General features: G+C 37.0%; 3 protein-coding genes across 3 annotated transcripts in view; all 3 read left to right on the forward strand.

Annotated features, from left to right (window-relative positions):
• Positions 1 to 4,822: 4,822 nt before the first annotated feature.
• Positions 4,823 to 5,440, forward strand: LOC127800676 (translocator protein homolog). Its single transcript, XM_052335424.1, has one exon. The coding sequence runs from the start codon at positions 4,885 to 4,887 to the stop codon at positions 5,353 to 5,355; it is 471 nt and encodes a 156-aa protein (XP_052191384.1). The 5' UTR covers positions 4,823 to 4,884; the 3' UTR covers positions 5,356 to 5,440.
• Positions 5,441 to 6,548: 1,108 nt separating this feature from the next.
• On the forward strand, positions 6,549 to 8,537 carry LOC127800465 (xyloglucan 6-xylosyltransferase 2-like). The gene has a single exon (XM_052335082.1). The coding sequence runs from the start codon at positions 6,922 to 6,924 to the stop codon at positions 8,296 to 8,298; it is 1,377 nt and encodes a 458-aa protein (XP_052191042.1). The 5' UTR covers positions 6,549 to 6,921; the 3' UTR covers positions 8,299 to 8,537.
• Positions 8,538 to 16,267: 7,730 nt separating this feature from the next.
• Positions 16,268 to 20,119, forward strand: part of LOC127799369 (probable histone-arginine methyltransferase 1.3) — a 40,882-nt gene continuing 37,030 nt past the window's right edge. The window contains exons 1-3 of the mRNA XM_052333352.1: positions 16,268 to 16,615; positions 17,434 to 17,496; positions 17,794 to 17,896. Coding sequence (XP_052189312.1) covers positions 16,409 to 16,615; positions 17,434 to 17,496; positions 17,794 to 17,896 — 373 coding nt within the window. The 5' untranslated portion in view covers positions 16,268 to 16,408. The remainder of the gene's footprint in view (positions 16,616 to 17,433; positions 17,497 to 17,793; positions 17,897 to 20,119) is intronic.

The following is a 20,119-nucleotide window of genomic DNA, read 5'->3' on the forward strand; positions in this document are numbered from 1 at the left end:
TGTGCGATGAGCACAATTACCCATCTACCCCTCAAACGGCTGAAGTTTTACCTTCCCAGCCAAGTTACATCACCGATTGCAAGCATGAGATTGTTGCTTGGTAAAATCCTTTTTTTTTTTTTTCTTTAAGTGGATGAAATTATGATTTTGACTTTCTATATTTTTTTGGTTACAATGAGTGGCTGGTGCTGGTAAGAGATTTCTAGATGTTTTAGGGTTGTTGCAAGGCAATTGACTATTCATTAGCAGTTGCGAGACTAACGAAGAAGCCAGTGGGGGGCGTGTGCAATTTTTAAATAAATTTAAACTTTTTGCAGTAAATTTAGGTGGTAATGTCTTCGTATTTCAATTTTTTATTTTAAATTTTAAATTTATTTTTAATTTTTTGTTTTGAATGTTTGTTTTGATATTTTTGAAAACTTGTTCTTTTTGTCATTTTGAAAAAACTGTTTCTTAAAACAAAAAATTAGAAAACGTATTTGCTTTGAAATTTTGAAAAACATCATTTTAAAATATTTTATTTAATAAATTTAATTTAAAATATAAATAATTATTAAAAATTATAAATTATTAAAAAATTAATACAAAAAAATTATATTACATATCACATTACAAATTCGTAATCAAATAAAAGAAAACAAAAAAATATATAAAAACACAAAAGACAGAAGATGAGTAGCCACAGCATAAATCAATCGCGATGGAAGTAACGATCGGTGAAGGAGAGGCTGTGAGCGGTAGCTGGGGTTGTCTGTCGACAGCGGTAGGCAGTGGCTGGGGTTGTCCTTCGACAGTGGTAAGTTGTGGCTGGGGTTATCCGTCGACAGCGGTGGGCAGTGGCAGGCGCGATGGTTGTTCGACAGTCAAACAGAGAGGAGTGCAATGGTCGTTCGACAGTTGAACAGATGAGAGGGGATGATGGTGGATGCAATGCAAGATGAGTGATGGTGGGCGATCGACGGCAACTCGCACGGCCAGTGGTGGGCGTGGTCAACGGTGGTGGTCGCAGTGGCAATGGCGGATACGGTCGATGGCGGATGGCGAACGATACTGTGTTTTTAGGTTTGTAAATTTGGGTGTTTTGGAGAAAAGAGATGAGAGATAGATGAAATATGGGGTCTACCAGATTTGGGGGGGAGATGGGGGGTTAATGGTGACTTTCGGCGATGGTGGACGAGGTCGACAACGGCTCATGGCAGCGATAAAGATGGGGGGCGCTGTGTTTGGCCGATGCTTGAGAAAGAGAAAGAAGAGAGAGAAAATATATGCAAGAATGGAGGTTGGGTTGGGGGTATGGGGAAGGGTGTTGACTGCACTCTCACCCTGTAATTAAAATATAACAAAATTTATATTATATTTTTTTTTCTTTTATTTTGGTGAGAGATTTATACTCGCCAGTGTACAAGTGCAATTGTAGTCCAAATTTAAATTTATATTTTCTAGATGAGTCCAACTCATCCACTGAGAGATTTATTTATGGTAAAAGAAAAAGAATGTCACACACAAACACATGCATCTAGATGAATTGGCAACACAACATTTTCTGTGGATTTTTAGATAACAGATGTTAGGAAATAAAACAAGGCATAAATTAAAATAGATATTGAATTTGAGATTATAGAATTGAATAACACTTGAGTTAAGACAATTTTAGCACCAACCCCTGATCCCTAATTTTTAGCATGAAAGATTAACAACATTAATTTAATTTCAGATATGAGGGTTTGTTATTAAATGTAATTAGAGATGATAATGGTTATAGTTTAAGCAATCCTCATACATGATATACGGGATTATAGTTCAAGCAACTACCATAAATTTAATTGCAATTAATACACAAAATAACTAAATTAATCATCCGAATTTGAATATGATAGCGTTTCTAGTTTTAGTAACTCCCATACGTGGCATGAAAGCTCTAAGTTAGACTTACGCTCAACTCCAAACCTAGTGATTTCTCAATAGTTAATACACACTCATACTGAAATTTAAATTAATGTCACTCATTTAAAACACAGCTTTATTTGGAAATCATTGACGTTGGACATTGTCCTTACCTTAACCTAATATTAGATTTAGGTACTTATTTTTATTTGAAAATTAATTGATAGAAATTTAAATGGCGTAATTTAAATGACAATAATTAAAACAACATAAATTAATCCGCCATTTAGGCGGTAGATAATAAAACGACGTGATTTAAAAATTACAGAAATTTAATGGCATAAATTACTCGACCATTTAGACAGTGAATAATAAAGTAACAATAAATAACATGAGAATTTAATAGAAGAAATAAAAGAATAAATATCACAGAGAAATATAAGAAATAAAAGAAGATAAAACAAGAACAATTATCAAATATAAACTTTAAGAATATAACTAAGATTTCAATTTAAGAATAATAATGGCTCATTCACAAGTGCACCAAAGTGAATTATTTATAACTCACAAGATGCAATATAAATTACACAATTTAAAATTATAAAACTAGACATAATTATATTTAATGAGTACTTACAAAACATTCATTTAACTAGTGGGAAAAAAATAGCTAAAAGACACAAAATATAACAGACTTTAGGTGAAAACACTAATAAAAATACAAAATAAAGAAAAATCTTCTACAAATTGGGCTTTGTTGGGCCTTTGCTTGGTCTTAAGCCTTCTATGTGATTAAAATGTTTGGGCATTTCTTATGATTAAAATGCTTGGACCTTCCTTGTGTTAGATTCATTAAATAGTTGATCCAAGTGCATTTAAAACATATTCTAAACTCAATAATTGACCCTTGAATTTGAGCAGCAATAATGGGTCATCAAACGTCTTCGATTTATGCCCTTAATTAATTGTAGAAGTCAATTTACTTACTTCATTCTGAAAATAATATTTAATACGTATAATTATTTATTTTAAGCATAAATATAAAACCAAAATAGAGATATAATTCATTAAGATTTAGAAAACATTAACCCCTCGTCAGTTGTGTGCATTTTTTGTGTTTTGGTGTTTTGTGTGTTTTTTCACAGAAAATACCCAAAATAACAAAATGTTGTTTTCAGGTTTTCTTTACAAATTTTTGATTTGTTTTTAAAAATGCGTTTTTGAAAACAAAAAAATATAACGTGTTTTCAGTATTTTGAAAAATTGAAAACTCAAAATGAGTTAAAAACAACAAAAAGAATACCACCTTAGATTCGCTATTTTCTGTTTATTTTGCATATGCCATCCGATTTTGTTTAAATTGCACTAACACTTTGCAATTAATATTTGTTATGCACGATACTGTATAATTAACTAAATTACATTATTATCCTTCAAATTTATCCAGAAATGTGAAGTTTATAATTACACATTAACACTTGTTTTGAATTACGCGCAAGTATAGATAGGAGTATCGTTGTTTTTTATGATTTAACATATGAATAAGGGAATGCATTATCACGTAGGTGATGATTGGCATTTCATCCCAACAACTTCACTTGATAAATAATAAATAAATATTTCATCATGCTTGTCAATAGATGATTCATCACATAATTTGACATATTCAAACATATCAAGGATAATTTAAGTGCGAAGAAAGTATGGACAATTAAAAATAGTTTTTTTTTTAATTTCATATTTAGAATATTTTCTTGTTGTTATGTTTAATTTAATTAAATTGTTCAAATATTGAAGCATGAGATGCAAAGATTGACTTATTAAGTTGATATTTAATTATTTATATTACATTTTGATAAAGTTTGGTCTAAATTGCAATATTCTTTATAGAATTTTAATTGGTCGTCATAATTATTGTCCAGGAATTAAAAGAAAAATTCATGAAAATTGGTAAACATAAATGTAATTTTTTTAAAAATTAAAATTTTAAGACAATAATACGCTGAAAGGGTAGAATTTAAGATGTAAGATACAGTATTTAAAATGTTACACTAAATATGTCTCATCCGTACAACTACGAACCACTGCGAGGTCTACATCCAGCGGTCTCAACTCCAGCCTCGAGCTCCCAACAATATGGACCACCTGGGATTCGGACAGGACGCAAGGTCTAGGTCGTCGCCCAGTTCTTCGAGAGCTTGAAGCAAAGAGGCCTGCTATTCAATGGATCGAGGACGGCTTTCATTGGGTCCCTAGTCAACCAGGACGGGTGGCCAGGTTGAGCGAGTCGGAGAGTCCAACTAGTGGATATGTAGCTGCGCCGAGAGGGTTGACGGCCTTAGCGATGGAAGTTAATTATATGTAGTTGAGGTTGGAGCTGAAATTAATGCCTGTGGAAAGTGATGGTGCCGATTAAGTATGGGTTCCGTACATGTTGTGAAGAACGTACGTGTTCTTCACAAGTTATCTAGCACCTCGCAGCTTTGCTTCCTGATATTTTGTTCGTATTGTATACAATGGTGGTTATGCAATTATATAGTCTTGCCATGGAGAGAGAGAGAGAGAGAGAGAGAGAGAGAGATCGGTGCGAAGGAGGGTGGCGGCTAGGAGAGGCGTCTGCAGCTGTTCGCCATTTCTCCCAACTCTAAAAATATGTTAAAGATGAAGTCTGCAGCTCAACGTTTTGAGTTAGAAGATGCATGAAGACGTGGGCAAAGTGTCTTTTTAGTTAGAATTCATTCGGCCAAATGGATTGTACGTACAGTAAACTTAACTTAAGCGTACAAGTGTACGTGTCATAACATGGGCGACAGTTGAAAAGGCAACGGCCTAACTTAAAGCCGAAAAATGTCACTCAAATCCGCTCAATCCATATACCTGATAAAACGCTCATCTCCTCTCCTTCGTAACGCTTTCCTCTCAATTTCGCCATTTAATTTCTCCCAACTCCTCTCATGTTTCCAATCCTTCTACGCAACAATAGAATTCCAATTGGCGTTGATGGCCAAGCGAGCAATCCGGTCGCTGGTGCTTGCGCTGGTGGTGCCGATGTCCCTGACGGCCGCCGTGATTTTGCTCTTCGGCTCTGGCCGGAAGTACCGAGCCCGAGCCCTGACCAAGCCGTCGTGGCTGCCACCACTGCTCTTGGTGCACGTGGCGGCGCTGGGGTCGTCGTTAGCCATGGGTCTCGCGGCCTGGCTGGTGTGGGCGGAGCGCGGCTTCCTCGGCCACCCCGACGCGCTGCCACTTTACATTGCTCAGCTCTCGCTCAGCCTGATATGGGATCCGCTTGTGCTCAGGATTGGCGCAGCCCATTTGGGCTTGGTGTTTTGTCTGCTTCATTTTGGGACCTTGGTGGCCTGCCACCGGAAGTTCCTGGCGGTGCACCCCGTCGCCGGAGATCTCGTTATGCCCTGTTTGGCTTGGGTGGCATTCCTCACGTTTACAAACTTCAAGCTTATTTTCACCTGAAATTGCTATTTCGTGTTTGTTCGGTGGCATGCATAAGCATGACTATTTATTAGCCAATAATTTGTTTAGAATAAAAATATTAATTCCAAACTACCAACCAATAAATAGAGGACTCCCTCTCTTCGCACAAAAGGGCACCGGTAATTATGTATACATATACAGGTGTATATATACAAGTATAATAAATATTTTTTAAAATTTAATAATATTAATATTTGATGAGTCAAAAGTTTAATGATGGGCATGCTAAAATGAACATAGTAGGTTTGGTTGGCATGTCGCATCACATGTGAGGATTTGATTTGATTATTGTTGTTAGGAATAAGAAGGCCTATGGATTTGAACACAAAGTTGTGATTGCGATTGTTATTGACTTTAGCAATATTGTGTTATAAATTTGTTGATTTAATTTAATCACCGAGTCTTTCATTAAAAAAAAACAAACATAATCTTAAGCGTAAATTTTAATAAACAAACATCGGTTGATTCACTTGCCGCCTTCCTTCCAGGCAAAGAATAAGAAGCTGTAGACAACTAGCAAATGCGCTGTGATCTCCGGAAAGATCCGAGGAAGTGCCTTCCTGCCACGTGGACGAGGTCAAGTTGGCTTGGGCCAAGATCTCGCCGTAATTTCGTTGGTTTCTCTCAAAAACCGGTTAAAACTTCTTTTTGCATTGAAGACAAGTAATGGGGGCTAGCGGCACGGGGGGTGTCCCAGTCCTTGGTCACAGACACCTCCTCGTCCACGTGATCCTAATAAATGCCAGCCGGCCCCATCGCAACGCTGTTGCATGTGAACACACATGACCTGTTGGTGTTGGTTACCGAATTGACTCCACTTTCTAATTTTCTTTTCCTCAGTACAGGGAGGGAAGGAAAGGGATAAGACAAAAATATTTATTTTTCATCTCAAAGCATGAAAGTCATGATTACATACATACATACATACATGTAAGCTGGGGGGACGCATTTGCATTTTGAGAAAGATATTTTAATAATAATAATAATATTACTATGTTTTTATTCAATATATTTTTTCTTGCAAAATAAAATAAAATTTGCAATGAGGGATGGGGCCCATAGGTGGACGTCCGCATGTAGCGCAGCCAAATAATTTTCGAATACGTGCAAACAGGCGGAAACGATGACGAAGAATAAATTATGCGTCGGAACGCGGACACACTCTCTCTCTCCCCTTCTTCTCTTCTGTTTCTCGCTATTGTTTTTTGTTTTTTTTTTTTTTTCATTTGGGTATCTCTGACTCTGAGTTTATTCTTTCACTGTTTCTCTGCCCACCGACGCACGCTGAGAAAGTCTCTAAAAGCAAACCCTAAAATCCCTTAATCCCTCGTCTGATTTGGAAATCCAAATCCACTCCCACTTCCCCAATCCCAATCCTAATCCCGAGGCTCTGCTCTTCGCCGTCGAGTTTTGGTCGATCGAGTCCGATTGTTCTCTTTGACTTCTCTCCCATTCCCACGTACTCGAATCTCGCCGATCTTCTCACTCTTTGCTTGCTCAGATTCGCCGATTCAGCTCGGAATCAGTGAACCGGCGACTTTGACAATGCTAGAGGGGTGGCTGGGCGCTCGGAGGCTCTTGAAGATCAAGCGAGTCGTCCGGAAGGGCAAGCTCACGCTGCTCTGCTTTGCGCTCACCGTGCTCGTCATCCGCAGCAACCTCGGTGCCGGCAAGTTCGGCACGCCGCAGCACGACTTGACGGAGATCCGCGACCACTTCTCCTTCTCCGGCCGCCGGGCAGAGCCGCGTCGAGTACTGGAGGAAGCTCAAACTACCACAGCCTCCGCCACTACTAACTCGGGGTCAACATCGGACAACAACTACGCCACGTTTGACATCAGCAAGATCTTGGTGGACGAAGGTGAGGACGAAAAGCCCGATCCGAAAAAACCGTACAGTCTGGGACCAAAGATCTCGGACTGGGACGAGCAGCGAGCCGAATGGCTCCGCCAAAATCCGAACTTCCCTAATTTTCTCCGGCCCAATAAACCGAGAGTTCTATTGGTTACCGGCTCATCGCCCAAACCATGTGAAAACCCGGTTGGCGATCATTACTTGTTGAAGTCAATTAAGAACAAGATTGATTATTGTAGGCTACATGGGATTGAAATCTTTTACAACCTGGCCTTGCTTGATGCTGAAATGGCTGGCTTTTGGGCGAAGCTTCCCTTAATTCGGAAGCTTTTGTTATCCCACCCGGAGGTTGAATTCCTCTGGTGGATGGATAGTGATGCTATGTTTACAGATATGGCGTACGAGGTGCCGTGGGAGAGGTACAAGGATCACAATTTTGTGATGCACGGGTGGAATGAGATGGTTTATGATCAGAAGAATTGGATTGGATTGAACACTGGAAGTTTCTTGCTGAGGAATTGTCAGTGGTCTTTGGACATTCTTGATGCTTGGGCTCCAATGGGTCCGAAAGGGAAGATTAGGGAGGAAGCAGGGAAGATACTGACTAGGGAGCTTAAGGATAGGCCGGTTTTTGAAGCTGATGATCAGTCAGCCATGGTCTATCTGCTGGCAACTCAGAGGGATAAGTGGGGTGAGAAGGTGTATCTTGAGAGTGGATATTATTTGCATGGTTATTGGGGTATTTTGGTGGATAGGTATGAGGAAATGATCGAGAATTACCACCCGGGTCTTGGCGACCACAGGTGGCCGCTTGTTACCCACTTTGTCGGCTGCAAGCCGTGTGGGAAGTTTGGGGATTATCCAGTAGAGAGATGCTTGAAACAGATGGACCGTGCATTCAACTTTGGGGACAATCAGGTTCTGCAGATTTATGGGTTTACACACAAGTCGCTGGCAAGCAGGAGGGTCAAGAGGACAAGAAATGAGACCGGCAATCCTCTTGAAGTCAAGGACGAGCTGGGTTTGCTTCACCCAGAATTCAAAGCTGAACAGGTGTCATCTTCTTGAGGACACGTGAAGGTGATTAACTTCAAATCAAGTTTGAGACACTCTTCCACATTAAGATTCTTTTGTGCACTTATATACGTGTTACTTTATATTTTGGTACTACTTGTAATTTGTGATAGCCCTTGTTATTTATATCTCACTTATCCCAATCCTTTTGTGTTACTAGTCTTTGAATAATATTTATTTTTGACTAAACAAAAAAGAAAATCTGTTTTGAATGGAAGGCAAGGTTTCATTTTTGTTGGGTTTTTCCAAATTGTTAATTCTTGATTATTAACATACTTTGTCTGTTGCAATGCCAATAGGTATGCCCTTTTCTTTTATCGTTTTCTTTTTGGTTTCTTAATTGACTCATAGTTGAGTCTATTTATCAGCATATTGCAGCCTAAATCCATAGGGTGCCCTTGAGAGACTAGCATGAAATTGTTTTTGTTCCAGTTTAATGTCTGCTTTTCAATATTTGATTTAATTAGGTGGCAACCCCAATTAAAAGAGAGGCCAAACATAGAGAGGAGAGTGTTGAACTATACATTACGCCCTCTTCTTGTTTTAATTATTATAGAAATTTGTCAAAACTGCTCAGTCCTCCTTGCGGGTGCAGCTTTTATTTGTTAAGATGCATTTATTTCACCATAAAAATTGCAATCCCTGCAGTAATGGTACTAAGCACCGTTGGTTAGCCTTTTAATTTTAGGGAATGAGGAACTGAGTCACTTTTCCCGGTTTCATTTCTATTTTAGGGAGTGGGTGGGCGGAACTGAAGAATGATCAAGTGTTACCCTTACCCGCATTGATACTCTTTTGCAGCTCTAATTAGATTCAGTACTGTTTTTCAACGTTACCTATGAAAAGGCAGACAACTCAACCCCTTCTTAAGAATTAGTTGGTCTCTGATAGTGTGAGGTGTAACATATCCAGAATCCATTTAATTGCAATCCTTGAGGAGCAGTTTCCACTAGATGCTACACGTTTCATCTTCTGTTTGGAGGTCATTATAGAGAAATTGGGTTCCATGGAGAGAGAACATTTGAAAGTTCTTTCTTGTCATTCAGGATATGCATTTATGTTACTTGCAGTTTAGATTGTTGACTGACTTTTTGCATGGTCCTTTTTTCAGTTGAATGGATTTATTGAGTCATAATGACAGAGTGAGCTACTTGTAGAATCTTGGGAGATCTAGTTCTTATTATTACAGTTGGACAATAGGAAAAGGTTAACTGTTAGTTTGTTGTGCAAAGAGGTTATTGGTGGATCCAATCCCGTTGACCTATGATTTGCCTGAAATAAATATTAAAGATGATAGAAACAACTGCTAACAAATCACTGGTGATTGTGTTGACCTCTTATTAAACCTGCTTAATGTAGTGGATATAAATTGTCATATCTCAATCAATTAAATACACTTTCCTTTAACAATTACAATATATCAAACCTTTATCACACTAAATGGGATTAGGTATATCGATTATGTCTCACCATTTGACTCTATCTACGACCAAATTTTGTGGAAGCGTTAATTATATGGATTTTAGCTTCCCAGTCATCTCTATCTATGGTTGTTTTCTTTGTAAGAGCACTATATGAGAGGGTTGCATGCTAATAAACAGCCAACCTAGCCCTTCTTGCGGAAGAACACTTATCAAAATAGAGGGTTAGAACAAAATATAAGCAAAACAAAAGAAATATTGAAACAATCAAGATCACAAAAGAGTAAACAAAGAGAACTCCTTATAAAATATCTTTTCAAGGCTCAGATATCTGTCTAGTGTGTACCACCTAGGTAACTCCAAGGAATAGGGACACCAAGCCTCACGAAAACACACAAGAACCAAGCTAAGAGAACCCCCAAATCGGACCCCCAAACCCTCTCGGCCAGAATGCAAACTCTCTTACCCAAACCACACTGGTTACGCTCACAACAAGATCCATCAAGGAATAAGAGCAATCACTAAGATATAGGTCAAATAGCAGTGATCGAAAGCTTACTTCTGAGGGAGACCATCAACAACAACAACAGCATATCCAGCCTTTATCCCACTATGTGGGGTCGGCTACATGAATTCTAGACTTCCATGTATTTCTGTCTTTTGTCATATCCTCATTTAGATTCATATATTTCATATCAAATTTTAATGTCTCTCCCAAAGTCTTCTTGGGTCTACCTCTACCTCTTTTTGTGACTAATTGTTCCATTTCATCAACTCTCCTCACAGGAGCATCTCTTAGTCTCCTTCTCACATGACCAAACCATCTTAGTCTAGTTTCTCTCATCTTCTCCTCGATTGGCACTACTCCTACCTTATTACGAATAACTTCATTTCTAATTTTATCATTTCTTGTATGTCCGCACATCCATCTTAACATCCTCATCTCCGCTACACTCGTCTTTTGCTCATGCTGGTATTTGACTGCCCAACATTCTGAGCCATACAGCATGACTCGTCTTATAGCTGTTCTATAAAATTTTTCTTTCAATTTTAATGGGATTTTACCATCACATAACACCCCCGATGCATTTATCCATTTTAGCCAATCTGTCTTAATTCTATGTGCGACATCCTCATGGATTTCTCCATCTTTTTGAATCACTGATTCCAAATATCGAAAATGGTCTTTTCTTTGTAAGATTTGGTCTTCTAATTTTATTATAACATCATCCACTCTTGCATTTTTACTAAATTTGCATTCCATATATTCTGTTTTCTTTCTACTTAATTTAAATCCCTTAGATTCTAAATTGTTTCTCCATAACTCAAGCTTACTGTTAACTCATTCTTTTGTTTCATCCACCAACACTATGTCGTCTGCAAATAGCATACACCATGGCACATATGTCTGAATATCTTTAGTGAGTTCATCCATTACTAGGGCAAATAAGTATGGACTTAGTGCAGAACCTTGATGCAGTCCTATTGTAGTTGTAAATGGTTCAGTATCCCCTCCACATGTTCTGACCCTTGTCTCTACACCATGATACATGTCCTTAAGGGCTTGTATATAGGCTATTTTGACTCATTTCTTCTCTAAAACCCTCCATAATACTTCTCTAGGGACCCTATCATAGGCCTTTTCTAGATCTATAAACACCATATGTAGGTCCTTCTGATGATCTCGATACCTTTCCATTAGACATCTCAGTAAATATATAGCTTCCATTGTGGACCTACCAGGCATGAAACCAAACTGATTTTCTGACACCTTTGTTTCCTTTCTGAGCCTCTGTTCTATTACTCTCTCCCAGAGTTTCATGGTATGACTCATTAACTTAATTCCTCTATAATTTTCACAGTTTTGAACATCTCATTTGTTCTTGTATATAGGAACCAAAGTACTCTTCCTCCACTCATCTGGCATCTTTTTTGATTTAAGGATGGCGTTAAATAGTTGCGTTAGCCAGGAGATGCCCTCTTCTCCCATGTATTTCCATGCTTCTATTGGTATATTATCTGGTCCCACTGCCTTATGATTTTTCATCTTTTTTAAAGCTTGCCTTATTTCATTTGAACTTATGCGTCGATAGAATGTGTAGCTCACATTCCCTTCGGAGATACTAAGATGTCCGAACCTAACTCTTGTGTCACCACCATCATTGAATAATTTTGTGAAATACTCCTTCCATCTCTCCTTAATTGTTCCCTCATTTACTAAAACATTTTGATTGTCATCTTTTATGCATTTCACTTGATTTAAATCTCGTGTTTTTCTTTCTTTTGCTTTAGCTAATTTATATATATCCCTTTCTCCATCTTTTGTATCAAGTCGTTTATATAGATTCTCGTATGCTTTTGACCTTGCTTCACTAACAGCTTTTTTTGCTGCCTTTTTTGTTTCTTTATAATTTTTTTGATTTTCTTCATTGTTGCATTGATATATCGCCTTATAGCAAGTTTTCTTATTTTTAATTTTCAATTGTACCTCTTCATTCCACCACCAAGACTCCTTAAGGTTAGGGGCTCTACCATTTGTCTCTCCAAGGACTATTTTTGCCGTGCTTCTCAGAGCATTAGCTATTTCTTTCCACATTTGGTTTGTCTGTCTTTCTCCATTCCATTCCCTTCTACCCCTTAATTTTTCTTTGAAGATTAGTTGTTTTTCCCCTTTTAAATTCCACCACCTGATTCTTGGATTTTGTTTTATGTGATTTTTTCTCTTCCAATTTCTTACTTGGACGTCAAGTATTAGAAGTCTATGTTGAGTAGTCAAACACTCTCCCGGTATCACCTTACAATTCCTACAATATAACCGATCCTCTTGTCTCATGAGGAAGTAATCTATTTGGGTGCTTGAGGTGATATTTTTATATTTGATTAAGTGTTAGTCCCGTTTTTTGAACCTAGTATTGGTTATAATGAGCCCATATGCCATAGCAAAATCTAGGATAGATTTACTCTCATTATTAATTTTCCCGAATCCATACCCTCCGTGTACCTCTCTATATCCGTTTCCGTCTCTACCCACGTGCCCATTTAAGTCACCTCCTATAATCACTTTCTCTCCTCTTGGTATCATTTGTATGAGTCCCTCTAGGTCCTCCCAAAATTTTGCTTTTATCTCATCACCTAACCTTGCTTGTGGTTCATATGTACTAAAGATATTCATAGTCATTCTTCCTAGACTAATCTTCACCATAATAATTCTATCCCCTATTCTCTTTACATCCACTACCTCATCTATTAAGCTTTTATCCATAATAATCCCCACTCCATTTTTCGCTCGATCAGTTCTTGTGTGCCATATTTTATATCCAGTTTCTGATAAAATTTTTGCTTTTTTCCCTACCCATCTCGTCTCTTGAAGGCACATAATATTAATTTTTCTCCTAATGATCACATCCACCACTTCCATAGCTTTGCCTGTTAATGTTCTTCCTATGTTCCATGACCCAATTCTTAATCTATGATTTTGTTTTTGGCCTTGACTTTGGATTTGATTTTGTTTTTGGCCTTGACTTTGAATTTGATTTTGTTTTTGATTTTGATTTTGGACTAGCTTCTTTATCTACATCCGTCCAAGCAAATGTGGGAACCCTTGCTCATTTATCACTACATCCGGGCGCCGATGCAGCGGCCCTAGCTCACTTGTCACTACACGGGACATTCGAGGATCGTCCAAGTCATTTACAAGGAAAGACGCGAACATCAGCAAGGAAAGAAGGATTAGACCGAGAAAGAAAAGGGAACACATCGAATCACTCATACATGGAAGCTATCGGGTGAGTAAAGAGAGAGAGAGAGAATTAGCCGACAATAAGGGCAACCAGAAGAGGTAAGCACCCTTTTATATGACACAACTAGGGCACGGTTGGGGAGCAATTTGGCTTGGGCTTGGGCTTCCTTAAGCCTTGAGCAAATGGGCTTAACCCATTTCTCCTCCAAAATAAAGGGCTTATGGCCCGACTTTTTTAATGGGCTGCCAATGGGTGATACGAACTATGGACGATATTTCAATCCAGGGCCGAAGCCTATGAAGATAAACTCGAAAAAATTCGTCATAGCCTTGGGCCTAATTGGGAAAAAAAACAACAGCCCCATATACTTGGATTGGATCTTGGGCTAAGGGTACCAAAACATTCTAAGTAATGCCAGGTAAAACTGAGAGCTTGATAGGAGTGCTGAGGGCGCTTATGTTAAATTTATCAAGCTGGTTTTTTTTAGGGATAAATCAGATTAGTGAGATAAAAACTATATATATTTATGCGAAGATGGAGACAACAGTTAAGTTGGGATGGATCAGAATCTCAGATAGATGTGAAATATTGGATAGATTTAACTTCAGATAATTTAAAGTTATTTATTTGGTTATTTAAATTATTTTGCATCAATCTGATAGACCTAGATGACCCTTTGTATAAATAGGGGGGTAGGAGTATTTATTTTTTTCACCAATGTAGAGAGCTCAATTATTCTGTTTAATACACAGAGAGCTTCAGACTTAAATATTGGGGATTTTTCTTATTTTTTGAGAGCGTGTTACTTAACAACTTATATGTCAGGTTGATTTACTTATTAGATTCCCTGTCATCAGACTCTACTTGATAAACGAATCATGCCTTTTTTTTTGGCTAGAGAAATTCATTTAACGGGGATCCTGCCTTAAACCTGCTCTTTCTGTGCCATTGCCATTGTGTCTTTCATCCCCTTCCAATGCATACAACTCGGTATTAGAAATGCCAACCTCAAAAGCATTTTATTGTACCAGCGTGGTCCAGCAACATTGGCATACATCCGATGCTATTGATTCTGTGAACTTTGATACATAGCTCTGAGAAATCCACTCAGAATGCCTGAAATGAGATGGCATGAAGCATGCCTATGGACCTTGATTTCATCAAAATTTAGATTAAGCTTCGCAAGTATGTGCTTGAGCAAGGTGTTTTGTGCTCTTTTAGGTATATGATAATTGCCATGTTCCATGCAATTCTTTCCTTACAGATGACAAAATTTTAGATCTATGTACCTGCGCTATATATATATATATTCTCTCCCTTGTTCTGGTAAGCACATCATACGTGTAGCCTCGCCAAAGGAGGTTTAAACCTCCTCCCTGGGGTCAATTACTATGCTTCAACCGTGTGAGAATTGTGATATTTCATGCATGCATTTGTGCAAAGCTACCGTCCACGAATGTTGTACCTATGTTAGGGCCCAGGAGGCCACGACACTCCAAACCCCTTCAAGGTATAATTTATTTTTAAATTTTATCATCTATCTGGATGGAATTTGACTAAGTAGTGTTTAACTCTCTCTCTCTCTCTCTATATATATATATATATATTATTTAAAACATAAAAAGTTAAAAAATTATAAGTACATTCAACAAAATTTTGTAAAATTCATTCATTGCAAATTGAATTGAAGTTAAAAAAAATTAATTTTAGTGTTCTCCAAACTTGATTCACAACTAAACCCCCTAGTATCGTCACTTGTTTTCATCTTGTACCGCATGAATAAATTTTCTAAATTTGCAAAAACTGACTTCTTACAAACTTAAATAATTTAATACATACAGATATGTTCTTTCTATCCATGTTGGTTTCGAGGGAGGGTGAGGCGCCACATCTCCATCTCATTTAATTGTGTTGAGTAAATGTTATATTGTCAGATGTGAATAATATAAAATTTTCGTTATTTTATATATATATATATAGATTCTCTCCTAAATTTATTTTTCTTACAAAATACTTAATAGTTTTCATATTTATTATATAATTAATGATGCCACATTCTTCCGCTATAAGGTATTATCAAAATTCAACCGAAATTATTTTTTGTCTTCAAAAGATAATAAGGGACAAAATTGACATGCATGCTGAACAAGGAAGGAATGGTTTTAATATCATTATGATGAATTATTTATGGAAAAGTAACATGTACATAGCATAGCACGTATAAGTAAATAAAATATATTTAATAGTTAAAGTTTGTTTATTTTAAATTTTTTAAATAAAATTGATCGTAAGAAGAGTTTGAATGTAACAGTAAAATTAATTTTAAATTAAATGTTATGGGGGGAGGGGGGTTCAAATCTTATTTAAATGATTTTTTTGTTTGGATAAAAGTATTCTAAAAAAATTAACTTTATTAAGATAGCTTTATAATATTAAAATAAAAAAATAAAGAGTTTGGTTATATAATAAAATAGATGAGGCATGTACTAAGGATCTTAATTAAAAGATATTCAAATAATTGATTTATTATAGAAGCGGTGATGCAAGAAAAAAATTTAAATAAAACAACAAAACAGATAAAACTCGTGGTAAAACTAAAAGACGTCATCGGATCGGATGCACCGAATTGCCGTGATATCGACCCCACCGAGCAAAAGCTCCAGAAGAACCATTTTTGTTTTGTTCCCACAAACAATCGCAACGCCGACACTGTGCATTTATTTACATATTTATATTATACCGGTAACAAGAAAAATAAAATTAAATAAAAATATAACAAAGAAAACTCCAAAGGGAAGAAAGCGATTGTTTTTAGCTCCACCCATCGGCGGCTGCCCTCTGAGCTCCTTCACTTTCGCGCTTTGCTCTCTCTGAAACCCTAAATCTCGCTCTCCCTCTCTCTCTATACACATATCGCTCTCAGGTTTGAAGAACAAGGTAGTAATGGAGGCTTCGGTTGACCTAAAGCACAAACCGCAGGAGTTCGCTCTCGCCTCCGTCACGGACCTCTCTTGTTCGGCGTCGTCTTCGTCTGCTTCTTCGGCGCCATTCGCTGCCCGCTTCAGCGTCGATTCTGGAGTCGCCGAGCTCCGAGTCTACCCGGAATCTGAACCCAACGAGGCGGTTCTGATTGATCTTCGAGATGCTCAGGTTTACCTTCTGCTATCCCATACTTCCGGTTGGTTTTCGTGTTTTATTGGTGAAGAGAAATGGTAAAGCGAAACTTTTAACGTTGTGTGCATTTAATTTTCTGTTGAATGCTTAAAATGGAGCAATTTGGAGGGCTTTTTGAACTTCAGATTTTCATTCGTTTCCCGGCAAGGGCAACTTCTAAATGTGGACGTTATTTTTGGTTTCTTTCACTCTAATTTTACGTTGAAATTTGCAAAGAACGTTTGTTTATCAACTGACGCACGAGTTGAGTTTATCATTAGTTGCCCGGAAAGGGAAGAGCACAGTTTTAACTATTCCTTGTGTGATTTTTCTGTTGACTGTTGCAGTGGAATGACTTGGAAAATTTTTCAACATTAGTTTCTATCTGTTTTCTCTGTTCCCCGAGCAACTATGCTACTATTAGATTTTAAATTTAATTTTGCTTGAGGTTAATTGTTTGTTTATATTCTTGGGTCTTGAATTGAAGAGGAAAGATAACATTTTAAAGCATTCTACCTGTAATTTTCTATTGTTAGCATAACTATGGACTAATTTATAGAGTGTTTTCAACTTTACTGTTCACTGTTTTCAACTATGCACTTTTGTGGCAGCCGAGCAGTGTCTGTCCTATAATTCTGTTATGTTCAATGCTAATTATTTATACTAGTGTTATACTTTAAATCGAGTTTTACATTGAAGAATGCTATGAATTTTGTAGGAATGTACATGCAGAGGGAGAGTTTGGAGTGCATTTATCCAATTATGTTAATTTGACTACTTGTTTTATTAATGTCAGTATAACTCTATTTTTCCAGCTTTTCAAGTTAAGCCCTATCGACTCAGTATGCATATCTCAAGGTTCTGAAACCGGTGAAGAGGTATGTCATTAAATTGTTTTCCATATGCATAATTGTATAGTATGTGTAGATTGTAAAGGCCTCTGGCAGGATGCACCTTTTATTTTCTCTCTCTCTCTCTCTCTCTCTCGTTACTTCAGTTAACTTCTTTGCAATTGTAATTCACTTGCATCCCTGTTTTAACGTTATTATCCCCATTCTTATTATCATGTACATTTAAAATTCCATCACAGTTATCTATAAAAAAATTCCAAACTTTTGGTGTAGTTAAATTCTGCTGTAATGTCTTTATTTGTTAACCCTTTCATTTTGGACCAGGAATCCTATTCAAGCGGAATCACAATCCGGTTTAGAAAGGAAGAGGAAAGTAAGAGTTTCCATTGTGCATTTGATCAATTGAAGAAGGAAGGGGTTGTTCTAGGTGCTCTTTTGATATCCATCTATACATTTTTTTCAAAGAAAAATTAAATAATAGATATAGTGATATGTCAGATAAATGATTTTGTCATGGTTTGTCTCAATTTCTGTAAATTTCATGCTCGTTTGTAGCATTTTGATGCACAATTATGTATTGTTTCATTATTATTTTTGACTGCTATCTCTTAACTTGTATGGATAACCATTAAATATAAAATGGAACCTTGAATCAGGTAAGTTTCTGTTTAAATCATGTGCCAATTTATTTTCAGTTTTGTTTTTTGAAATAAAATTGTGTTCTAACTAGTATTTCTATGTATGCCTGTGTTGGGCATTCACTTGATATGGACACCTTAAGACCATGTTTAATACCTATGCCCTCAATCAAATTTAAATTTCATTGATTTGGACACTTGTCCTCCCATCACATACTTCTCAAACTATCCCAAAATCTGTATTTTTTTCTTCAAACAAATATTGTAGCCTCCTGGAAACAACAATCAAGCTTTTATCACGCTCTTTTGTTTTAGAATATTAAAAAGATCATAAAATTCAAAAATCGAGTAGTATTGATACACATAAAATATAGAATAAAAGAAACTCATCAAGATTCCACTTTTATGGAATGTGTTGAGGGAAACAATAGAACTATAGAACTTTCAGGATTCACCCTTCTCTCTTTTGCATTCTCTGTTTAGGAATTTAGATCATTAATCAACCTAATCTATTCTATAAAATAACATTAATATATCACCCTTTGCTCTCATATTGTTTGATTGCTCTTTTTCTTTCTTTTTCTTTTTTTTTTTAATTTTAGGTTTGGCCATCTGCTATCATGTTTCTTGGTATCTGCTTCTTTATGCTTAAATTTTCTTTTCTGCAGATTTTAGAGCATTTAATTCATTGATGCCTTTAAGTTTGTTTTACTTCCAAGCACTTAGAAGGTTTTAGAGCCTAATTTTTTTTTGCTAAGAAGTGTCTTCAAGGCAGAAATATCAGCTATGTGGAATATTTCACGTTTATTTCTTGAATATTAGTCACTACTATTTGCTCATGTTTACTTTTATAGTGTGTTTTGATTGGGCAATGGAGTGGAAATGGATGGAAGATAATTCTGGAATTAAGGGAGAACAGATGGAATGGAAAAATTTTGTGTCTTGACAGCATTAATCTTAATAATTTTATAAAGTTTAAGTTTGCTCTTAACTTAATAAAACTCTTTTCATCATTAAGAGTGCAGTTATTGCATTTTTTGTTTAAGACCTTTTCATTCCATTCATTTCTGCTACTCTTCTGAGCAAGGATATTCCATTCCACTCATTTCCATTTTATTACTTTCTCCCAAACAAGGCTGAGTGAAGTGTCATGACCCCAAGGACATTAGTTGTAATTTCCCGTAAGTGTAGTGTGTATTGGAGTTGTTAGTTGATTGATAACTGAATGGGTGTAAACAGCCTATAAATAGGCTGTAGGTTAGAGAATAAGGGCTATGAATTGATTGAATAAACCATTCTGTTTTCCTCTTCACTCTTATCTCTCTCTCTGTTCGTATGACCCTTCCCATTTCCTTCTCAATTTCTCCCTCTACCTGTTTTGTTTTCTCCCTCCATTCTGTTTTTTCTTCTTCAAATCCCCCCAAAATCCCATTCTAAACCCTAGGGTTGTGTCAATTGGTATTAGAGCTAGTTAGTCATCGGCTGTGATCCCAACAATTGATGGCGAAATTCTTAGCAGTTGAATTTAGGTTAAGAGGCGACATAGAGCAAGCAATTGTTGGAACCGATCGAGCTGCAAGAAGCAGACTTAGGAAGCTCAACGGAGTCAATCGAATCGCAGAAGACTGCAACAAGAGCCAATTGATTTTCTACGTGTCGGATGTTAATTTTCGCTTAACATCCAAGTGACTTCTGATGATCCCGCCTCGGAATTGAAGGCAATCTAGGTAAAAAAAAAGGGTCGATGATTCTTGGTGCAACTCCGATAACAAAATTGATTTGGGCGTTTAACAAGGCAACGAATTGAAATTGGCCGAGCGGGGATTTTAGCACCTCTGATGAACTGAAGCAAAGTCCGATAATCTTGGGTCGGAATTGATTGCGAAGAAGGCGCAGGTTCAAGAATTGAGTCAAGAAATGGTCTTGATTGAAGATTTAGAGTGATGGTCCTCAGTGGAGAATTTAGAAATTTCAAAGCTGATTCCAATAATTGATTGAAAGATTTAGAGCAA

Source organism: Diospyros lotus, chromosome 4, assembly GCF_014633365.1.
Source record: "Diospyros lotus cultivar Yz01 chromosome 4, ASM1463336v1, whole genome shotgun sequence".
Classification (NCBI taxonomy): domain Eukaryota; kingdom Viridiplantae; phylum Streptophyta; class Magnoliopsida; order Ericales; family Ebenaceae; genus Diospyros; species Diospyros lotus.

Bases quoted from the DNA above. Each gene is read 5' to 3' on its own strand.
- LOC127800676 (XM_052335424.1), top strand. From the start codon at position 4,885: ATGGCCAAGCGAGCAATCCGGTCGCTGGTGCTTGCGCTGGTGGTGCCG.
- LOC127800465 (XM_052335082.1), top strand. From the start codon at position 6,922: ATGCTAGAGGGGTGGCTGGGCGCTCGGAGGCTCTTGAAGATCAAGCGA.